Genomic DNA, 21,333 nt, shown 5'->3' with positions numbered 1-21,333 from the left:
AGATTTCCATCAGCAAAAGGTATATAACTCAGTGTCATCCTCAAGCCTTAAGGCACCTCTGCCTATGTCCCAGTGACCAAAGTGGACCCTGTGAACCAAAGAGCTCAGTGACAGAAGACAGACCATGGCTGAGAATCAATAGGAGCAGAGAGAGATGAGGAGCAGTGTAGATGGATGCAGACCTCCCTGCTCTGCATAAATGCACGCACACTGTCTTCGCTGTGTTGGTTTGTGTGTACCCAGTGCTTGCTTATAGCCTTAAGGCATGAACCTGTTTGGCTCTTCCTTTCCTGTACTGCACTGTGGAAAAGAGGGACAATGCCTGAGATGATAAATGCTCACATTGATAAAGCCCAGGGAACATTTCCTTTCAGGCAGAGACAAACAAAAATTGTAAATCAGACCCTTTAGTCTCAAAAACATTTTGTTTTCTACACCAAACCACAATCTTTTGTTTTACTTATCTAGTGGAAGGACCAGTACGATCAACAAACACTCCTCCTCCAGAGTAAAATGGGAAATGAAACAGACTGAAGACCGCACTGCATCTGAAACTAGATAGAAAGTTTAGACCAAGAGATGTTTCAACACATAATTACTATGTAACATGCCAGAGAGCAAAACATGTCCCAGTATGTTTAGACTCCAAGTAATGGTGCTCTACTTATTGTGGTGAAATTCTAAACCCAAACCTTCAAACTTTCTTGAGTCATGAAAATTTTATATTGTATAGGACAGACATATGTAAACAGAGGTGGAGTTTTTCTTTTGTCCCGACCGCCTGATCCCAAATAAGCACACAGAAGATTCTATTAATTACAGAATGCTCGGCCTATAGCTCAGGCTTACTACTAACTTGCTCTTACAACTTAAATTAACCCATTTCTATTAATCTATATTTTGCCATATTGTTTGTGACTTTACCTGTCCTCTAGCATCTTGCTTCATTGGCAGCTGGCTCCCATCCCCAGACTCTGCCCTTCTTTCTCCCTGTATTTGCAGTTTGACTTTCCCACCTAGTATTATTCTGCCTTCCTGTAGGCCAAATCAGCTTTATTGCCAGCCAACGAAAGTAATACATATTACAGTGTATGGAAGGATTGTCTCACAGCAGACATATAAATAATTTTAGATTTTAGCCACTGTCTCATGCTAATAGTTCTTGCTGAGAAACCTTTTCTTTGTATATTTTTTCTCATTAAGGTTGCATCATAAACAGATACCCTCCCCGCCTGTAAGTGGAAAATATTAATCTTGCTATTAACTTTTGGACTAATCGAGTTATGTACCTGATTATTCCAATAAATGGGACTGTACTTAAAAATAGCTTTTTACTTAATGTAGCTCAACAACAAAGCTCAATAAATTTAATATGGTCACAGCTGGTAAATGCCAGCATTGGGATAAAATCTAGCTCTCTTTTAAGCTGAAGCCTGTGTTTTGTTGACTTTATTGCAAAACAAATAAATAAAACCAAATAAAAAAAATTGGAAGAGGGTGGTTGTTAGCTGCCACAGCACTTGGTCCAATTGACTAATCATATAACAAATGTTTTAATAAATAACAAAGCAGAATGGTTGATGATGAGGTTTCAGAAGCGATGGCTTGAGAATGGAAGGGATTAATCAGTTGAACCGGGGGCTGCAGCAGCTTAACAACTGCCCTCTTCCGTTTTTTGTTTTTGCTTTGGTTTTGTTTTATTTATTTTGTGATAAAGCCAGCAAAATACAACTTTCACTTAAAACAGAGCTAGATTTTATCCCAGCGTTGGCATCTCCCAGCTGTGTGACCACATTAAATTTGTTGAGCTACATTAAGAACAGAAGGACTAGCTGGATGTGGTGGTGCACACCTTTAATCCCAGCACTCAGGAGGCAGAAGCAGGCTAATCTCTGTGAATTTCAGACCAGCCTGGGCTACAGAGTGAAACTGTGCTTCAAACAAAACAAACAAACCCCAGTGTACCATGGACCACTGCCAAATATAGCACACAGCTCTAATCCTAGCACTTGATAGGCAGTTTTTGTTAATTGAAACAAGGCCTTGCTAGACAGTTCTGAATGACCTGGTATTTAACTGTGTGCCCAAACCTAGCCTTGAAATTAGAGCAGAGCTCCTCCCTCAGCCTTTCAGAGCTGGGATTGCAGTTGTGGTACACGAATGAGAATGGACCCCACAGGCTCATATATTTGAAAGCTTATGTCAGTCAGTTGTTGGAGTGTTTGGGAAGGATTTGAAAGTGTGGCTTTGCTGGAAGGGGTGTGGCTGTCACCGGGGAATGTGAGGTTTAAGAAGCCTTTGCCAGGCCCAGTATCTCACTCTGCTTGCTGCCTTGATTCCTATCAGCAAGTCAAGCTCTCAGCTCCTGCCCCAGCCCCATACCTGCTGTTTCCCACCAGGGTGATAATGGACTAGCCCACTGAAACGGAGCAAGCCCGAATAAAGGCTTTCTTTTGTAAGAGTTGCCATGGTATCTCTGCACAGCAGTAGAACAGCGAGTAAGACAAAGGTGTTGGCCACCATGCCCGGTGAGGCAGTGGGATAGTGCCAGGCACACTGGAATGCTTTGGAGGGCTGAAAAGGTTCTCAACTGGACTTGTGGTGATAGTTACCAAAACGACCGAGTTGTGCAAGGCATGAATTCCGTACTGGGTGTGTTACTTCTCAGTAAAGCCATTAGTCTTTCTGAATAAAATAAAGATCTCGATCTCTAAAAGGATGGAATTAGAGGGTGCAAATGGCATTGGGGGTAGACTTTAAAAGCCAGTTACAGAGTCCTGGGCTACTTGAGCCCAGGGTAGATAATAGCATTCACCATGGCCTGGAGACTGGAAATGTCTTTGAGAGATTAAGAGACTGACAGATGGCTTAGTCAGTCGGCAAGCCGTCTTCCTAGACTGGAAGTGAAATTTAGCAGGTAGTCCAGGTGTGGGGTGTGGATGAATGCATACACCTGTCCCCCCAGCACTTAAAAGTGGTGATGGGAGGATGGAGAGCTTGAGGCCTGCCTGGGCTACTTCAGACCCATCATGGGTACACAATGACGTCCTGTTTCAGAAACAAACAAAACAAAACCAAAAGAAATGTCACACAGGAAGGAGCCAAAAGAAGAGCAAAACTAAGTTAGAAAGATTTTTCTTATTGGCTTGTTTTTTGAGACAGGGTTTCTCTGTGTAGCCCTGATTGTCCTGGAACTCACTTTGTAGATCAGGCAGAGATCTGCCTGCCTCCACCTCTATAAGACAATCAATCCCCAATGACTTCCTGCCCCACATTCCTGCCTGCCTGCTGCCAGGGCCTACACAGAATGCATGCTGTATAACTCTAGATACCAAGTTGGCTTCTTCTTGCTTTTGTTGTTGGGCTATTTTTTCATTTTTCTCTTCCTTCCTTCCTTCCTTCCTTCCTTCCTTCCTTCCTTTCTTTCTTTCTTTCTTTCTTTCTTTCTTTCTTTCTGCAGAGTATCTCTGTGTAGCCCTGGCTGTCCTGGGACTCACTCTGTAGACCAGGCTAGCCAGGAACTCACAGAGATCCGCCTGTCTCTGCCTCCTAAGTGCTGGGATTAAAAATGTGCACATCACCACTTAACGTTTTCTATTCCTCTTGGGGCAAGGCACTCCCCATGCTAAATGAACGAATGAACAAAGGAATAGCTTGTCTTGTTTTCCCAGGGCTAAGGGTGGAACCCAAGGCCTTGCAAAGATGTTAGGCCGCTGAGCTACATCTCAGCTTTTAGGTTTTTTGTTTTGCTTTGTTTTTTCAGACTGGATCTCAATATGTAGCTCGGGCTATAAAGCTATAGGCACATACCACCACACCCAACCAGAATCTTCTTTTCTAATTTCATCTGATGTGTAAGAAATATTCAGTCCCTGATGTATAGGAAATACATCTCACTCAGAGGCAACAGCAATGGCTCAGTTTATTTGAGAAGACTGCCTTCTACTGAAGGCCACCAGGCACCTCCCCTCTATCAATTATGTGCTTGGAAAATAGGGCCAGCAAGTGCGTGTCAGAAATAATGGGTAGTGATGCTGTCCTGGGACGCACTGCGTCGTGCCGTCCTGGGGCACAGTGCGTGCCGCATCGCATTGCATGCTGGGTCACTGCAGCCAGACTGTGTTTCTAGGCTCAGCTGGCTCCTTCAAGCTGCAGCTCAGGGTTGCTTTGATTTGGGTGACGCCACTCTGCACATGTTTTCCTGAGCGTTTGAGAACTACAACCTCACACTTTGGTGAGTGATCTTAGCCACGTGGTTGAGTTTAATAGGCCTTTCTGGACTAAAGCTCCATGTTTAGAAAGTAAAATCTGAACGTCCAGTTCCGGTTTTCTGTTACAGATGTCTTCTCCCTCTTCCTGTGGCTTCTCTGTAGCCAAAAATGCTAAAATATAGTTTTTCAGCTTGCTGAAAAATCTTAAAAATCACAGTTGACTGGGAGTTTAGAGTTATCCTAGCTGTATTACACATAAGGCTTTGTGGCTTCTTAATTTCTTTGTGTTAATTTGAGAGTGGGGGTGTATGTGAGAATTGGCAAAGATTTCCAAGGTTTGAATCCTCTCTGGGGATAGTTTGCTTCGAGTCAGATTAGAGGAATTTTAGGGTGCAGTGTGTGGTGCCACATGCCTGTTATCTTAGCACTTGAGAAGCAGAGGCAAGAGTTCAAGGCCAGTGTCAGCTGCTTTAGCAAGTTTGAAGCTGTCCTAGGCTGTGTGAGACCCTATCTCAAAAACAACTCAAAACAAACAAACAAACAAAAAGCCCAAGAAGTTTTGAGTAAGAAGAATTTGTGTCCCTGTCAAAGTTAAAATACACAACTAGATCAGAGGTTCTCAACCCTGCTAATGCTGTGACCTAAAACAATTCCTCGTGTTGTGGTGACCCCCAACCATAAAACTATTTTCGTTGCTACTTCAAACTGTAATTTTGCTACTGTTACGTTTTGCAATGCAAATATCTGTGTTTTCTGATGGTCTCAGGGGACCCATGACCCATGTGAGAGGGTCATGACCTACAGGTTGAGAACCATTGCATTGGCTGCTTGCGAGCATCCCTAAGCTTCTTGTATTTACTGTTGAGGTGGTCTCACTTTGTAGCTCAGTCTGGCCTTGAACTTAGGGTCCTCACTCCTTCCTCTCCCAAGTTCTAGGATCACAGGTACACGCCCTCACGCCTAGCTGCTTCCCTTGTGTGGTGTGAGTGTGAAGAGCCTTCGCTGGCAGGATTATGGAGGTATGCAAGTGTGGACAGGCAGGTGCTGAGACTTCCGTGTGTGGATTAAAAGATCAGGCAAAGATGGATTGTGTGTGTAAATATGATTGATCCCGGTAGTTAAGATTCTCAGATGCTCAGGAACCACCTCAGGTTGATGTGGGAAATTCAGGATCAGCTGAGCCTGGTGGTATACGCCTGTAATCCTAGCAACTGGGAGGCTGATCAGGAAGATTGTTGAGTGCTAGGCCTGCATGGGCTACACGGAGTGGAACTCTGTTTCAAAAAACAAACGGGCTGTGGTGGTGCATGCTTCTAGGAGGCAGGTGCAGGCAGATCTCTGTGTTCCAGAGCAGCCTGGTCTACATAGTGAGTTATAGGCCTGCGTGGGTTACACAGAGTGACACCCTATCAAACAAAAATAAAACCAAGTAGCAGCTAGGGAGCTAGCTCAGTAGGTAAAGTGCTTGCTATATGTAAGCATGAGTCCCTTTAGCTCAGTCTCTTGAACCCGTGTAAAAAACTGAGTGTGATCTGCTTGTAGATTAAGCCGTGGGAAGATGGAAACAGTGAATCTCTGGACTCACTGGCCAGCCAGCGAGTCTAGTTGGTGAGCTGCAGGTCCCAGTGATATTGATCTTTGGCACTTGACACACACACACTGTGTACCCCACACACATAATGTACACCCCACAGACAACATTGTATATACCATACACACACAGTATATACCCCCCACCCCCACACACAGTGTATACCCCCAACACATAGCATACCCCCTCACACACACAGTACATACCCATTCAGACTATCAGTAGCAGAATACAAATGGGTTCATTTGTGGGCAGTCATGGACTTACTTTCCTGCCTTTTGGTTAATGGTATTTTTAGATCAGGATGAGGATTCAAGCTTGTTACAAGAACAGTAGTGACCTCTTTTGTCTCTTGTTTGGGGTTGTCTGATATGGTTTTGCTGCTTTTGTGCCAGGCTCTGAAATTAGGAGGAGAAACTGATCTGATTCTCGTTTGAAGTCTTAGCCTCTTTTTTTTTTTTTCTCCGTCCAGTCTGACATCATCTGCTCTCTTTGTTGTCGCTCTCCAGGCAGCTATTTCGCCAGCCACTTTATCATGGGAGGAGAGAAGTTTGACTCCACACATCCAGAAGGTTACCTGTTTGGAGAGAACAGCGACCTGAACTTCCTGGGAAACAGGCCAGTGGCGGTAGGGGTATAATCTTTTTACTGACTGTGACACTTGGGCTCAGTGACCAGTTCCATCAGCCCTGGGACAAACACGTTTGTTGGTACAACAGGGGGCTTGAGGAACCAGGTGTGCCCATAGGCTGGGGGAAGCCCAAGATAAGTTGTTGCAGTCTGGGGCAGGGTGGGGAAGTGGGGGCCGAGTCTCGGAGCTTGGAGCTTTCCCGAGGATCCATACTTTTCCATAAAGAGCCCTGGCCAGTGCCCTTGCTTGCCCACCCCATGGCACTTAGCGCCCAGCCCCTGTTTGTTTGTCGCCTCCTCTGTTTATTATCTGCGTTGGCTGTGTTTACTGTTGTGCACTAGACTAACAGAAAGCCGGGTACAAAACGATAAACCTTGGTCAGTGTTTGCTGAGTGATGGAATGAATCTCCCCTGGTTTCAGACTTGCACGCAAGTGTGCACTTGGGAGGCCCAGGTGAGAGGGCTGCTGCACGCTACAGGCCATCTTAGGCTACATCAGTGGTCCTCACCCTGGGGCTCAAAGGACCCTTTTACAGGACCACACTGTATCAGATATTTACTCTATTGTAATTAGCAAAATTACATGAGGAACTATCTTAAAGGGTCACAGCATTAGGAAGGTTGAGAACCAGTGGACTACATAGTGAGATCCTGTCTCAAAACAGAAAACGAAAACAAAATAGAATACACTTTTCTTCTTCTTCTTCTCCTTCTCCTCCTCTTCCTTCTTTTCTTGTTTTTTTTTTTTTTAAAAACATTCTATTCCAAAGAGTCTAACTCTTTTTTTTTTAAGATTTATTTCTTGGTTATATATACAACATGTTTTCCTGCACACCAGAAGAGGGCATCAGATCTCATTACAGATGGTTGTGAGCCACCATGTGGTTGTCGGGAATTGAACTCAGGACCTCTTGAAAAGCAGTCAGTGCTCTTAACCTCTGAGCCATCTCTCCAGCCCTTTTTTTGGTATTTTGAGACAGGGCTTCTCTGTGTATCTTTGGCTGTCCTGGAACTCACAGAGATCCACCTGCCTCTTGCCTCTGTCTCCCTGAGTGCTGGGACACACCTGGCTGAATACACCTTTCTTAGCCATTTGCTCATCTCATTCCTCAAACCTTCTGCTGTCCTCTCTCGGAGTCCTGAGCGACAAGGGCTATAGGTACGGCCACTGCAACTGGCTCAGTAGCAGGAGCCACAGAAGAGCTGCCAGTGGGGGCTGGAAAGATGGCTGATCTTCCAGAGGACCCAGGTTCAGTTCCCAGCAGTCACAGGGCAGCTCACAACTGTCCGTAATTTCAGTTCCAGGGGAACCTGACACACTTCCACAGATATATGCAGGCAAAACACCAATGCACATAAAATAGGTAAACAAATAGATAAATCTTGAGAAAACAAAGCAAACAAAAACATAGCAGTCAAGTTGCTCTTGAGTGGTCTCTGTGTGCTGAAGAAGCCCAGACTCTGTTCTCCACATGAATACCTCGCCAAAAGAGGATTCAGTGTTTCTGACCGGTGGAGAGTCAGTCTGCCATGATGGATAGGTGCTCCATCTCCAGGCCTCAGAGGGTTGTTTTATTTTATTGGTTTTTGAGACAGCTATGTAGCTGACTGTCTTGGAATTCATTATGTAGACCAGGCTGGTCTCAAACTCACTGTGGTCCACATGCCTCTGCCTCCAGAGTGCTGGGATTAAAAGTGGACTACCAAACCCAGTCTTTTGGTTTTTTTTAATTGTTTCACTTGGTATAGTGAACTTATTTATGTGGAATAGGGCACTCATGGCAATCTTTCTGCCTTGACCTCCTGAATGAAGGTTTGGAAGCCTAAGCCTCCACATGTACCTGTCCTGGGACTTCCTGTCACTCTCCTTTCATCTGCGAGAGACCTGAGGTTCTGAAAGTTGAGCAATGGTAGCAGCTAGCGTGTAGGAACTGTGTCCTTGGTCCTGGGCCCTCTGCAGGTGTTTGACATATACTTTTCTCACCATCTCATAAGTAGGTCTTCCTCTTGCTGCCTCTGAAATTCTCTTGTCACAAACCTGCCATGCGAGTGGGACAGATATAACACACTTACGGGAAATGTTAGGAAGAGTGGAGCTCCAGAGCCACTGAGTTCTGTAGGAACCGAGAGTGGAGGGAGTGCTATGGTGGATTGCTGGGCTGCTGTGCAGAGGGACTGGGGTGGGTGGGAAAAGGGTTCTCACCTGGAGTGAGGCACCAAGTGTGTGTCTAAAGGCATTCCTGTATTTGTAGACTTGACAAACATTTACTGCGTGGCCACCATGTGCCAGGTACCCTGTGGTATGTGCTGTAGACATAGGCTGACGTGACCGCCCTTGTTCTTCCTGAAACAAATAAGGGAGGCAGCTGGCCTATGGCAAAGGCAGTGGAAGGGCGAGTGGACTACATTACCTGGGAGGTTTTCATTCCTCAGGCTGTGGGGAAGATTTTAAAGAATTTGAGCTGGTGAGTGGCTTGGAGAAATTATGTTTTTAGAAGAGTGCCCTGGTAATGGACTTCTGTCTGAGCTTTACTTTTAGTTTTTTTGAGACAGGGTTTCTCTGTGAAACAGTCTTTGCTGTCCTGAAACTCACTCTATAGACCACGCTGGCCTTGAACTCACAGAGATCCACCTGCCTCTGCCTGCAGTGCTGGGTTTAAAGTTGTGCTCCACCATTGCCTGGCTTAAGCTTTAATTTGAAAAGGTTGTGTTGTTGGCAGTGGTAGTTTTCATCTTCTCTGTCTTGGGTGACCCCTCTTCTACTCTGTGGAACTGTTTCCATAAGTACTAAAATAAAGGTGCAGCCAAGCGTGCTGCTGCTCAACTGACACTACAGTCTTTAGAAGATTGTCACGAATTCAAGGTCAGTGTGGGCTGAATGGCAAGTTCTCGGCCTGTCTGTGCTACCTAAGAAACAACACACACACACACACACACACACACACACACACACACACACACACACCCCTTCTGCTCCAAATCAGGTTATGACAGATGAGGACACGACCTAACTCACCAAGTCAGTTTAGAAAATGGACTTGATGTCTGAATTAGCTTCCTTTTTTCTGTTTTCTTTCCTCAAATGTGAGGGGTGTGTGCGTGCGTGTGCGTGCGTGTGAGCGCGTGTGCACGTGTGCGTGTGTGTGCGTGTGTGTGTGCGTGTGCTTTTCAGTGACCTCTTCTGGCTATAAAGGTGACTTACAGAGCTGGAGAGATGGCTCAGTGATTAAGGGCAATGACTGCTCTTGCAGAGGACCAGGGTTCAATTGGCAGCACCCACATGACAGCTCACAACTGTCTGTAACTCCATTTCAGAAGATCCGATACCCTCACACCAATGTACATAAAAATAAATACGTCTTTAAAAAAAGATGACTTACAGATAAGCAAAAGCTCCTTTCATATAGGCTAATGCATGATGGCATACGTTCCCAAAGGTGAGTCACCTTGTTTACACCTCCGTGCAGGCCCCTGAATGACTGAGCTCCTTCTGAATTACTAGGTAGCGCCTTGACCTTTACGTATGAGGTCCCTCCCTGCCATGGAGTATTGACATTGTTGTTGGTATTTTTTTGTAGCTGTCATTATTAAGTATGTTTGATACTGAACAGAAGTTTTGTTTTTAATCATATTAAGTTGGGTGTGGGGGCCCATGTCTGTAAGCTGGCACTTAAGAGGCTGAGGTGGGAGGATATCAAGTTTGTGGCCAGTCTGGGCTACATATAGAGACAATTTCAAAAAAACTAACAGGCCAGCTGTGATGTCTCACACCTGTAACTCCAGCACTTGGGATGCAGAGGCAGGAGAATTGTTGTGAGGCCAGACTTCGCTACAATATGAGACATTGTCTGAGAAATAAAATAAAATAAAAACACTATACATCATGTGTTTTCTTTCTCTCCCTACATGACATTTGCTAATAATAATGACCCATATGTATTGAACCCTTCCTACCTTGTCAGGCTGGTGGTTCTGAGTACTACATGTGTGTTATCTCATTTCGTCCTCAGCCTAATGAGAATGGTACTCATGAGGATTGCCAAGCCTGTTCGGGAGCCATCAGAATTTGATCCCACTGTCTGCTTCAGAGCCCTAGCTTTCTTCTGTTTTTGTCATAAGGTCAGGTGTACCCAGTCCTTTCTGAGTCCTGGCCATGATCCGTTTGTGTGGGTTGGATCACCAAGAGCATCTGTGGGTTTGGTGGATCTCTAAAAGGATAAAGAATTGCCATGCCCTCCTGGAGTGCCTCCTGAAGCATTCCCTCCCAGAGCGAGTATGTGGTATGTAATTCCATCTGCTGAGCTGACCTCTGGGCTTTGCCATGGATGCTCTTTATGTTTGATTAGGGGACATCCTGAAACTGAGAGTAGACACGGAGCTTTAGTTCTGAAGAAATGACTTCTACTCTCAAGTGACAGGACTGGGTGTCAGCTAGTGAGCATCAGGTTACAGAGCAGAGGACAGCCTTTTAAAGCCCTCCAGCAGCAGGGGCAAGAACCACTCCTCTTTCGGGGGGGGGGCGGGGGCAGAGAAATGTGTTGAAATGAATCGTCATGTTGAAATAGAGATGCCACAGACCTCCTGGCTCCTGGGGTTTGTAGGATTTAACAGGTGTTTCCTGTCGTTTCCGAATGGGCAGCTGAAAAGCCTTCCCTCTGCCCAAGCTCGCTGTGGCTCCTACTGGAGTGCTAGGAATGGAACACTTAGAATACTTCATCAGGGCAAAATGTTAATCAATTCTTCAGGGTCGGATCTGAATGAATGAGTGGATGTATCTACAAAAAAATGTCTGAAGAGAGTGGGAATCAAGATTTAAAGTCTTATTTAATCTAGCCATGAAACCCTCTGACTTTGGTAGGTCCCAGATTGCTCTCATGAAGTGGGGCTGGTTCTGACTCTAGAGGACTGTAATGCTTGGCAGATGCCTTCAGGCTGCTGGAGGAAAAGCAGCCTGGAACAGTCATGGCTATCTTTGCAGCATTTCAGCCACTTACCTCTCCAGCTGCTGCTCATTGTGGGTGGATGGACCATTCACTGTATTTTTACTTTGTTACAGGCTTATCTTTACAGTGTTCCATATTAAACACATGGCCTCGTGCACATGAAGCACTGAGCTGCACCCTTAGCATGTATATAATTGGTTGAGGTACTGGTTGGATTTTTTTTGTTGTTGTTGTTGTTTGGTTTTAGCAGGGTTTTCCTGTGTAGCCCAGGCCGACCTCAAACTCAAGGTACTCCTGCTTTATCTTTAAAGAGATGGGGTTACTAGTGTACACCCGTATTCCCAGCCTCTTTAGTGCCATGTTAAGTGATACCCAGGCTTCTGAAGGTCTCTGGGAACCACAGTGGAGAACCAGTAAAGACTGTCCCTGCCTTGGAAAGTGAAGGCTGAGCAGGAGCTGCACCTTTGTTCCCTTATTTAGATTTGGTTTGCTGAGGGAAACTGTTAAAGCTCTAAGTAGTCAGTCGGGGTTGTTGCTCTCTGCAGCGCCTTCCTTCTCTGTGCTGTTTGTAGCCGGGAGTCCTACTGGTTGTGGCAGAGCTGCTGCATTTAATCCAGCCCTGATAGTGCACATCGTGTTGTGTGCTCTGAAGTGGAGTCCGTTCTGTAACTTCCTCCTCATGCGCTCTGCGGCAAGGGCAGTAAGAGCTAAGAAATGTATGTGTGTTTTGCTTCCCTTTCTTCTAGAGAAGTGCCCAAAAGCTGTGCCAAATGCACCATCCACAAATTGTATGTTTTTATTAGCATGTGTGCAGGTGAATGCATCATTTTTCCTAGCTTTATAGTGCTGGGGCTGGAATCCAGGGTCAAGCCATTGCCAAGCAAATATTCTACCACTGAGCTACACCTCCTGAACAAGAACAAGGTTATTATTATTATTATTTAAAGATAGTCTCTTATAACCCAGGCTGTCTTCAAACTTGCTGTTTAGCAGATTCTTGCCCCCACCTTTCAAGTGCTGGTTTTACGAGTGTGCCAGTGTACTCAGCTGTGCCAACATGCCCAGCGAGAGACAAGGTTTCCTAGTGTGCCAACGTGCCCAGCTAGAGACAAGGTTTCCTAGTGTGCCAACGTGCCCAGCTAGAGACAAGGTTTCCTAGTGTGCCAACGTGCCCAGCTAGAGACAAGGTTTACTAGTGTGCCAATGTGCCCAGCTAGAGACAAGGTTTACTAGTGTGCCAATGTGCCCAGCTAGAGACAAGGTTTATAAGTGTGCCAACGTGCCCAGCTAGACACGAGGGTCCCCCCGCCCCTGTCTTTAAATCTTTTCTGCTTACATGTCATGCACACATATGACAGTCAGAGGATAATTTTCAGGAGTTGGTTCTCTCCTTGCACTGTGGGTCCCAGGGATCAGATTCAGGTCATCAGACATGTACATGTGGTCTTGCTGTGTTGCCTGGACTGGCCTTTTACTTCTGAACTCAAGTGATTCCTGCCTCAGTTTACTAGGGAGCTAAAACTATTGGATTTACTGCAGTGCCCATCTCAGACCAAGGTGTTTAAAGGAACTTAATTAGGTATATTAATTTGTGAAATAGGATTTTTCACAAACAACCTTGTGGGAGTGAGGTTGGGAGACAGGGAGAGAGGACTTTTCTGTCAGCCATTTGCTATTCCTGTAGAAAGCAGGGCTGAGTAAGCAGACTGTCCTCTGGCCAGGATGTGCTGAGTAAGTGCTGTGGAGAGGAGACGAGCGCCCTGGCACAGAGAGTGGACCCAGTGTTCTAGAGCAAGGGCATCTGAGAAAGGCACCAGCTAGGAGCTCGAGCACTATGTCTAGGGAGGAAGACCTGGGGAAGGCGTTGGAGGAAGAAGCAGAGCAGTCGTAATGCACTCGGGCTTCCAGAGCAGAGTAGTCTGTAAGGACTGGATTGTGGGATGCGGCTTAGAGCTGAAAAGACAATGGGCCCGTGTTTGAAGGGCTGTGACTACTGTACCAAGTGTGCTTTGCACTGACGGGCTTGTGAGTGGATTAAGGTGATGGTCAGTCACCAAGCCTCAGAGAGGCAGGAGGTCATTTATTTTAGGGCTTGTGCTGTTGTTTTCTTGATATGGTGACACACTAACCCTAGACTCGGGTGGAGATGTCTGGTTCTGTTTACTGGGGAACCCTGATCCAGAGACCCCCCCCCCCCAGATTCACTGGGCCTTTGAAGGTAGCTCACTCCTGTAATCCTAGCACATGCAGAAGTCCAGAACAGGAAGATTCTGTGAGTTAGAGGCCAGCTTGAGCTACAGAATGAGACTTTGTTTCAACAAAACAAAACACACACGGGCACACAGGCACAGGCCGTTCGGCTGGCTAAGGTCAGAGAAATAGGATGTTGCATGCTTTGAAACATCAGGGAGTGAGTGTAGTTTTATCTGTCTAGCACATAAACTTCAGGGTTTAGTTTTGTGAATTAAAATAATAGAAAGAGATCACAGTGGAACCTGGATTTATGAGGAGAGGGAAGAAGCTAGGAATGAATTATGAGGTGAACGAGGAACATGGCGTGTGCATGCTTGCTGTAAACCTAGTGCATCCTTGACGGCAGGAATCTCAAGACCACTTTAAATTCCAAACATATTGTACTCACTAGAAGAAGAAAGAAGAGTAGAAATTGTTTCTGACTTTTCGTTTTATATTTTCATTGCTGGGCATTAAACCAGTCCTATTGGATGCTAAGCAAGCTCTCTACATCTGAGCTACACCTCCTGCCTTTTCTGTTCTTTTCTTTTTTTTTTTTCTTTTTTTTTTTTTAGTTTTTTCGAGACAGGGTTTCTCTGTAGCTTTGGAGCCTGTCCTGGCACTAGCTCTTGTAGACCAGGCTGGCCTCGAACTCACAGAGATCCACCTGCCTCTGCCTCCCGAGTGCTGGGATTAAAGGCGTGCGCCACCACCGCCCGGCTCTTTTCTTTTTTTAAAAACTTTTTTTTTTTGGCTTTTGATTCAAGTTTTCTCTGTGTAGCTCTGACTGTTATGGAACTCACTCTGTAGTCCAGGCTGGCCTCGAAGTCAAAGATCCACCTATCTCTGCCCCCTGAGTACTGGAATTAAAAGCGTGTGCTACCACCACCTGGCAACTTTTAAGATATTTTTATTTTACATGCATGAGTGTTTTGCCTGCATGTGTGTGTGTGTGCCGCGTTCATATGTGCCCTCAGAGGGCGGAAGGCAGTGGTGGATGACCTGGTACTGAAGCCACAGACTTCTAATGTAATGACTTCTTACATTACTTACTAATGTAAGCCATTGTGTGAGTGCTGGGAACTGAACTCAGGTCCTCTGCAAAAATAAGTGCTCATAGCAGGTGAGCTGTCTCATCCACTCCTCACAGTAGGTCTTTAGTTGGAGAGAATTCTGATGACATGCAGCAATGTGTGAAACTGAGTGCACATGACCAGTTACCCAAATAAGACCCCAGGTCTCAGCAGGAGTGAAGAGCACTCTGATACGCGGGAGCTGACGCTGATGATGACCCATAGGAGAGGCAGAACCAAGATTATAGCAACAAGAATATCTTCTAGGCCCTCCCAGGAGATACAGCCAGCTGGGGAGTCTTTCTGACTTATGGCCTGTTCTGTGTAGAGACTTTTGAAGGCTTCCTCCAAAGACTTATCATATTTCCCATTTCTTCAAGGCCTGACAGGGGATATATTATTATTCAGGTCCTTCAACACCTCTGGCATAAAAGAAAAAAATCCCTCCTCTCTTACTGATATATGAGCCTCTGGTGGGGTGGCCAGGAGGGCAAATGGGGGTAGGTCTGTAGGGCAAGTATTGTCTTATCAAATGTTACACTTATTGTGTAGTCATTCAGCAAAGAGGAGAAGGGTAAGGACGGGTACTTCCATTTTCAGGGGGAGGGAGTAGCCCCCTTCACAAGCCCAGTGAATCTGGATCTCTGGGATTTTCCAGTAAATATACCCAGACACCTCCATCTCCTTCACACAGCAGACTTGTCTTCACTGAGACCACAGTGCTTAACGCCGCAGCCTTTCCTCTTTCATCTGTACTCCTCATCTGTCTGTCTGTCTCTTGTAGCTCAGGCTAGCCTACAACTCGTTTGAACTCCTGATCCTCTTGTTTCCACCTCCCAAGAGCAGAGATCATGGGTATGAACCACCATATCTATAACTTTATGCTGTGTCTTGCATGCAAGGTGGGCATTCTACTAATTAACTCCTCAGCCTCTTGTTGCTTTGGTTTTGAGCCAGGATTTTCTTATATAGCTTAGGTTCCTTAGGCTCCTACCTTAGGCTCCCAGGTTCTGGGATTACAGGTGTGCAGCCTAAATTCTGCTGCTCTGAAACACTGTTTTGTGCCTGCAGGAGATGACTGTGTTTCGGTGTAGCTTTCTGGGTGTTAGAGTTGGATTTACATTGTTGATTGCGTGTCTGAGGTGTCGTTTTCTCTTTTTGATACATGATGTCTTCTGGGTTTTTTGTTTGTTTTGTTTTTTGAGACAGGGTTTCTCTGTGTAGTCCTGGCTGTCCAGGAACTCGCTTTGTAGACCAGGCTGGCGTTGAACTCATAGAGATCCATCTGTCTCTGTCTTCCAAGTACTGGCTTTAAAGGTGTGCACCACCACAGATGGCTTGCATGGATAGCTTCTAATAACCACTGTCAATTCTATGGTCTTGCTCTAACCATCTCTCCTATACCTGCTGCCCCAGAGACATCAAACCAGCCATTGTAGTAAAGGGTCACATGGCTCTTGTCTTCCTTCACCTTGCAGAAAAATTTACAGAATTCCAGGGACCATCTATCACACCTATGCCCCCACAGTGGCTCCTCTTCACTGTCAGGTGGGTAATTCACCTCCAAAATCCCATCTGTAGGAACCACTGCTGTTACGTTTTGTTCCGAGACAGTCTTGGTATACAGACCTGGCTGGTTTTGAGCTTGATGCTCCTCAGTGCTAGGATTCCAGTCTCACACACCATGTCCAGGCAGGGTCTAGCTGAGACTACAACTAGTTCCTGTTATCTTCTTAGTCTCGTCTCTTCGTATAGGTCAGTGACCATTTCCTCCCCCAGTCTCCTGTCCTTAATCCCTGCACGGCCCTTTCAGCACCTCCAGGCACACACATGCGTGCGGGTGTGAGCTGCTGGCGGTGACTACAAGGCCTCCTTTTAACGCTCAGATCTTCAGGTTTCAGATCCGTGTGGTCAAGGCTGAGCAGCACTGCGTAACTCCACATTTTCCACCAGTTCTCCAAGCTATTCTTCAAGAATGAGAGTTAACCCCACACATCTGCTCTAGAATGTGAACTGTGTGTCAGTAGTGTATTGTCCAGACTGGGGAATGGATAAGCAGTATAGTTAAGGCTTCCAAAGCCCAGGACAAGAATTTTCCTTATAAAAGATTTTGCTTAAAATTTGTAATAGCCGTAGTGTCGCTTCCTGTACTAATAGAAGGTAATATGCAGCTCACCCTGGGTCTTCCGTCCGTCTTCTCTGTCCTCTTCCACATTCCCATGCTTCTGAGCTTCAGTTTGTATCAGCCCAGAGTTGTGCAGAACACTCAGGTGGTTTTTGCAGAGTTTGGTGAGACAACATTCACTGGCCACAAAATAAGGCAGTGTAAGCATCACACCAAGTCTCACAGGCAAGAGTGCACCACAGAAACTCGGCTCCTTGGTGTAGCAGAAATTTAATCTGAGGCTGGGTGTGATGGCACACACCTTTAACCCTAGGACGAGGGAGGCAGAGGCAGGTGAATCTTTGTGAGTTTGAGGCCAGCCTGGTCATAGTTTATTCTAGGACAGCCAAGGCTATGTAGAGAGACCTGTTCCAAAAAAAAGGGGGGGGGCGGGCGGTGGTGGCGCACGCCTTTAATCCCAGCACTCAGGAGGCAGAGGCAGGCGGATCTCTGTGAGTTCGAGGCCAGCCTGGTCTACAAGAGCTAGTTCCAGGACAGGCTCCAAAGCCACAGAGAAACCCTGTCTCAAAAAAAAGGGGGGGGGGGATGTTAATCTGTATTAGCATCTAGCTATCTACAGTAATGGATGTTTGATGTTTTCTTCAAGTTATTTAGTTTATTTGGAGAAAGAATCTCTCGTAGCTCAGGCTTACCTTCATCTGCTGCTCTGCCTTAACCTCCCTACAGCTAGGATTACAAGTGCACACCACGTTTGTGTGTGTGGATTAGTGCCAAAGTTCATCTAAAAGGGCAGTAAATGTAACCATGTCAAGTGTGTGCCACCATGGAAGACAGCAGGCTCTCTGTGTAGGAGCCTGTGAAGATGCTTTTGTCTTTTTAAGCTGCTTCACCTCTCACTGAAAGTCTGCTGCTTTCAGTGGAGTCTGCAGAGCCATCCCCGGCTGTAGGGAATTCTCTGCCTTCTCACCCATTAGACACTGGCCCTCCTGCTTCTCCTAATGTACCCCTCACAGATTAATGTGCAGCTCTGTGCCTAGCAAACGCGGCCTTTGGCTGTTTGATTTAAACATTGGAAAGAATGTGTTTTGTCATCTGCAGAGAGCCAAACTATGAGGATGGGAAACAGGTCCCTGGCTGCCAGTGCCTGGGGCACAGGCGAGGAGGGTGACTCAAGGTTGTTGGGGGTTTGGAAATCTTGGTTTTATTTTTTTTTGTTTGCCTGTCAACTTGACACAAGCTGGAGTTATCTGGGAAGCAGAACTTCTATTGAAAAAAAATGTCCTCATCACATGACTTCCCTTGGTCTGACAGTTGTAAGATGAAATAAACCTTTTCCTCCACAAGTTGCTTTTGGTCATGGTTTTATCGCAGTAATAGGAACCCTAACTAAGACACTGTCTTTCTTTCTCTCTCTTCTGAAATAGAGTCTCTTACCATGTAGTCCTGCCTAGCCTGGACTCATAGAGCATTGCTTGCCTCAGACTCCCATCTCAAGTGCTGGGATTCAAGGCTTGGCATGCACTATAGTGTTGGAATTTATATCTCTGTTGGAGATTTGCTTCTCAACCCCAGAGGCTAAGTCACAACATTATGGGGAAACCTACAATCTCTCCAGAGTCATAGCAAAGTGTTTTCTAACTGCATTTATGCCAGGTGCTCTGGAATGTATAGATAAGAGCTATCTAATTGCTTATCTTTCATTTGCATATTCTTTTAAGATGTATTTTTTGTTATTTTTAATTGTGTGTATGTGTATGAGTATTTGCACATGTGTAGCAGCAGGTCACTTGTTCATCCCGGCCACCCAGAACCCAAATAATCACACAGAAACTATATTAGTTAAATCACTGCTTGGCCCATTAGCTCTAGCTTCTCTTTGGCTCTTACATCTTAATTTAACCCATCTCCATTAATCTGTGTATCACCACGTGGCTGTGGCTTACAGGGTAAAATTCCCAGCGTTTGTCTCTGGCGGGCTACATGGCTTCTCTCTGACTCCACCTTCTTTCTCCCAGCATTCAGCTTAGTTCCCCTCCCCCCAGCTCTGTTCCTCTATAGGTCTGCTGTAGGCCCAAAGTAGTTCCCTTATTTATCAATGGTCATTACAGCATATAGAGGGAACTCCCATATCACACATGTGTGCAGGCACCTTCAGAATGGCATTATAAAAGAGAAAAAAACATTAAAAAACAAAGCAGGTGTTCTGTGTTATCACTGTATCACTAATGATAGCCTGTGTTTTTTGTTTGTTTTGGTTTTTTCAAGACAGGATTTACCTGTGTAGCCCTAGTTGTCTCTGTAGACCAGACTGGCCTTAAACTCACAGAGTCCCCCTACCTCTGCCTCCCGAGTGCGGGAACTAAAGGCCTAAAGGCATGCACCACCACTGCCTGTGTTTTTGTGGTGCCTTTCAAATCCTTTTACTTTGATCTCGGTCTGCCTGTAGAACAGACAGGGACTGTAACTTTTGTTCTATAGATGGGGACGCTGGTGTCCAGGGACATTTATAATGGCTTGTCTGGAGTGTCCTCTATGAAGTCAGTGAGAGAACAGAGACGAGGTCCTGGTCTTCTGGCTTCTGGTATCACACTTAGGTTATTAAATCATTTAGCTTAATAAATATTAAATACCAAATAAAGTAAATAAATATTGTTCCACAGGTCCAGTACTGTGGCACACCCAGAACTGAAGAGGCAGAGGTGGGAGGATTGCTACAAGCTCAAGACCAACTTGGTCTATGGAGTGAGTTCGAGGCCAGCCAGGCTGCATAGCAAGACCTTGTCACAAAAACAAACAAAGCTACCTGGTAACCTTTTTTTTTTAAACTTCAGTTATTTCGTGAGTGTTCATTGTACACATGTGCCCTTTAGTCTGAGAGGCAAATATTCAGTTTAGTGAGTCACATGGACACATACTGTGCTCTTCTGAGGATCTTGTCTGTAATCGTTCTCCCAGCATCCACTCCTGCGTGTGCTGATCTCATCTCACAGGTGGGACAAAAGTCAGGTCAAAGTGGGCTTCCCCTAAAGCTGACAAGGTCGAGCAGCAGCTCACACGCGCACACACGCACACACATGTGCACACACACAGTGGTGAACACGGGAAGGTGGAAGTCGAGTGTGGGGAAGGCACTGTGTGGTGTCAGCCTCTGACTGGAAGTTCTGCTGAGACAGCAAGCTGCTGTGGTGTCCTGCAGACAAGGTCTAAGCATCTGGGGTGCAGGAATTTCCTCGAAATGTCTTTGAAACATACTGAAACCCAGTACACTCTCACCCATTTCCTGTTGCCGTGTGGTCCCTTACGGGAAACAGTGCTTATTGGTGTCACATTTCAAAGAAAATTTTGGTTAATTTTTCTGCCTTTTTTTTTTCTTTTTCTTTTTTGGGTGCCACTCAGGCCTTGAACTTGTAATCCCTCTGCCTCTCCCTTCTGAATGCTGGGATTACATGTACCACCATACCTAGCAATTTTTCTATTTTGATGAAATAGTTCTGCTAAAGGCTATAAAAGCTAAGGCTTCTAGGCCAAAAAGTCTAACAGGTAACATGTAAGCAGCATCCCCAAGGGGCTTACTTATTTCATTCTCTAGCTCAGGCCTGCCTGTCCATGAGTTAGTGAAACAGGATCTCTGGTTATACAGAAATTAGTCCTGTACTCTTCTCCTTAGGAGCAGACCTAATATATGAATTAACTGTGTTAAGCCATGTGTTCTACTTACTATAATTTTTAAAAATTAATTTTAATTTGTTCTTGTGTACATGTGTTCGCGTGTGTGAGTTTTAAGGCACCACCTGTGTGCAAGAGCCCATTGAATCCTGAAGAGGGTGCAGATTCCCTGGGACTGGAGTTAACAGGCAGATATGAGCCACCATGCTGGTGATGAGAGCTGATCCCTGGTTCTCTGCAAGAGCAGCAAGGACTCTTAACTGTTGAGCCAACTCTCCAGCCCCTAAAAATATTTTTGTGAGCCAGGCATCAGTGGCACACGCCTTTAACCCCAGCACTTGGGAGGCAGAGGCAGGAGGATTTCTATGAGTTCCAGGGCAGCCTTATCTACAGAGCAAGCTCCAGGACAGCCAAGGATACCCAGAGAAACCCTGTCTCGGGAAAGACAGACAGAAAGAGAAGGAAGGAAAGAAAGAAACACACACACATATATATACATTTGTGAATTGCTTTTTACTTTGTAGCACAATTGTTCCCTGTGTGAAACCAGCAGAGGGAATGGCTGTGCTGCAAGCTGATGCTGTTGGTCCTCATCTTACATTAACTAGCAGACACTTCCCTTCGCTCCCAGTTACTTCCAATTGGGGAAACATAAGTGGTTGTTTATATTTTTTTTTTCGAGACAGGGTTTCTCTGTGTAATAGTCCTGGCTGTCTTGGAACTTAGTTTGTAGACTAGGCTGGCCTCGGACTCAGAGACTCACCTGCCTCTGCCTTCCAAGTACTGGGATTAAAGGTGTGTGCCACCACCTCCTGGCAGTTTTTATACTTTTTAAATAAAATGTATTAATTTGTTTTGTGT

The 21,333-nt window shown here is 45.6% G+C and overlaps 1 protein-coding gene across 3 annotated transcripts in view; it reads left to right on the top strand.

The window, feature by feature from the left end:
- Positions 1 to 21,333, top strand: part of Rnf157 (ring finger protein 157) — a 72,527-nt gene that overhangs the window by 8,322 nt on the left and 42,872 nt on the right. For all 3 annotated transcript variants that reach the window (XM_075990149.1, XM_075990147.1, XM_075990148.1), the window contains exon 2: positions 6,312 to 6,430. In XM_075990149.1, coding sequence (XP_075846264.1) covers positions 6,312 to 6,430 — 119 coding nt within the window. The remainder of the gene's footprint in view (positions 1 to 6,311; positions 6,431 to 21,333) is intronic.

This window comes from Microtus pennsylvanicus, chromosome 11 (assembly GCF_037038515.1).
Source record: "Microtus pennsylvanicus isolate mMicPen1 chromosome 11, mMicPen1.hap1, whole genome shotgun sequence".
NCBI lineage: Eukaryota > Metazoa > Chordata > Mammalia > Rodentia > Cricetidae > Microtus > Microtus pennsylvanicus.
Note: the sequence above shows the minus strand (reverse complement) of the source record. Positions and strands in the feature narration are given on the sequence as shown.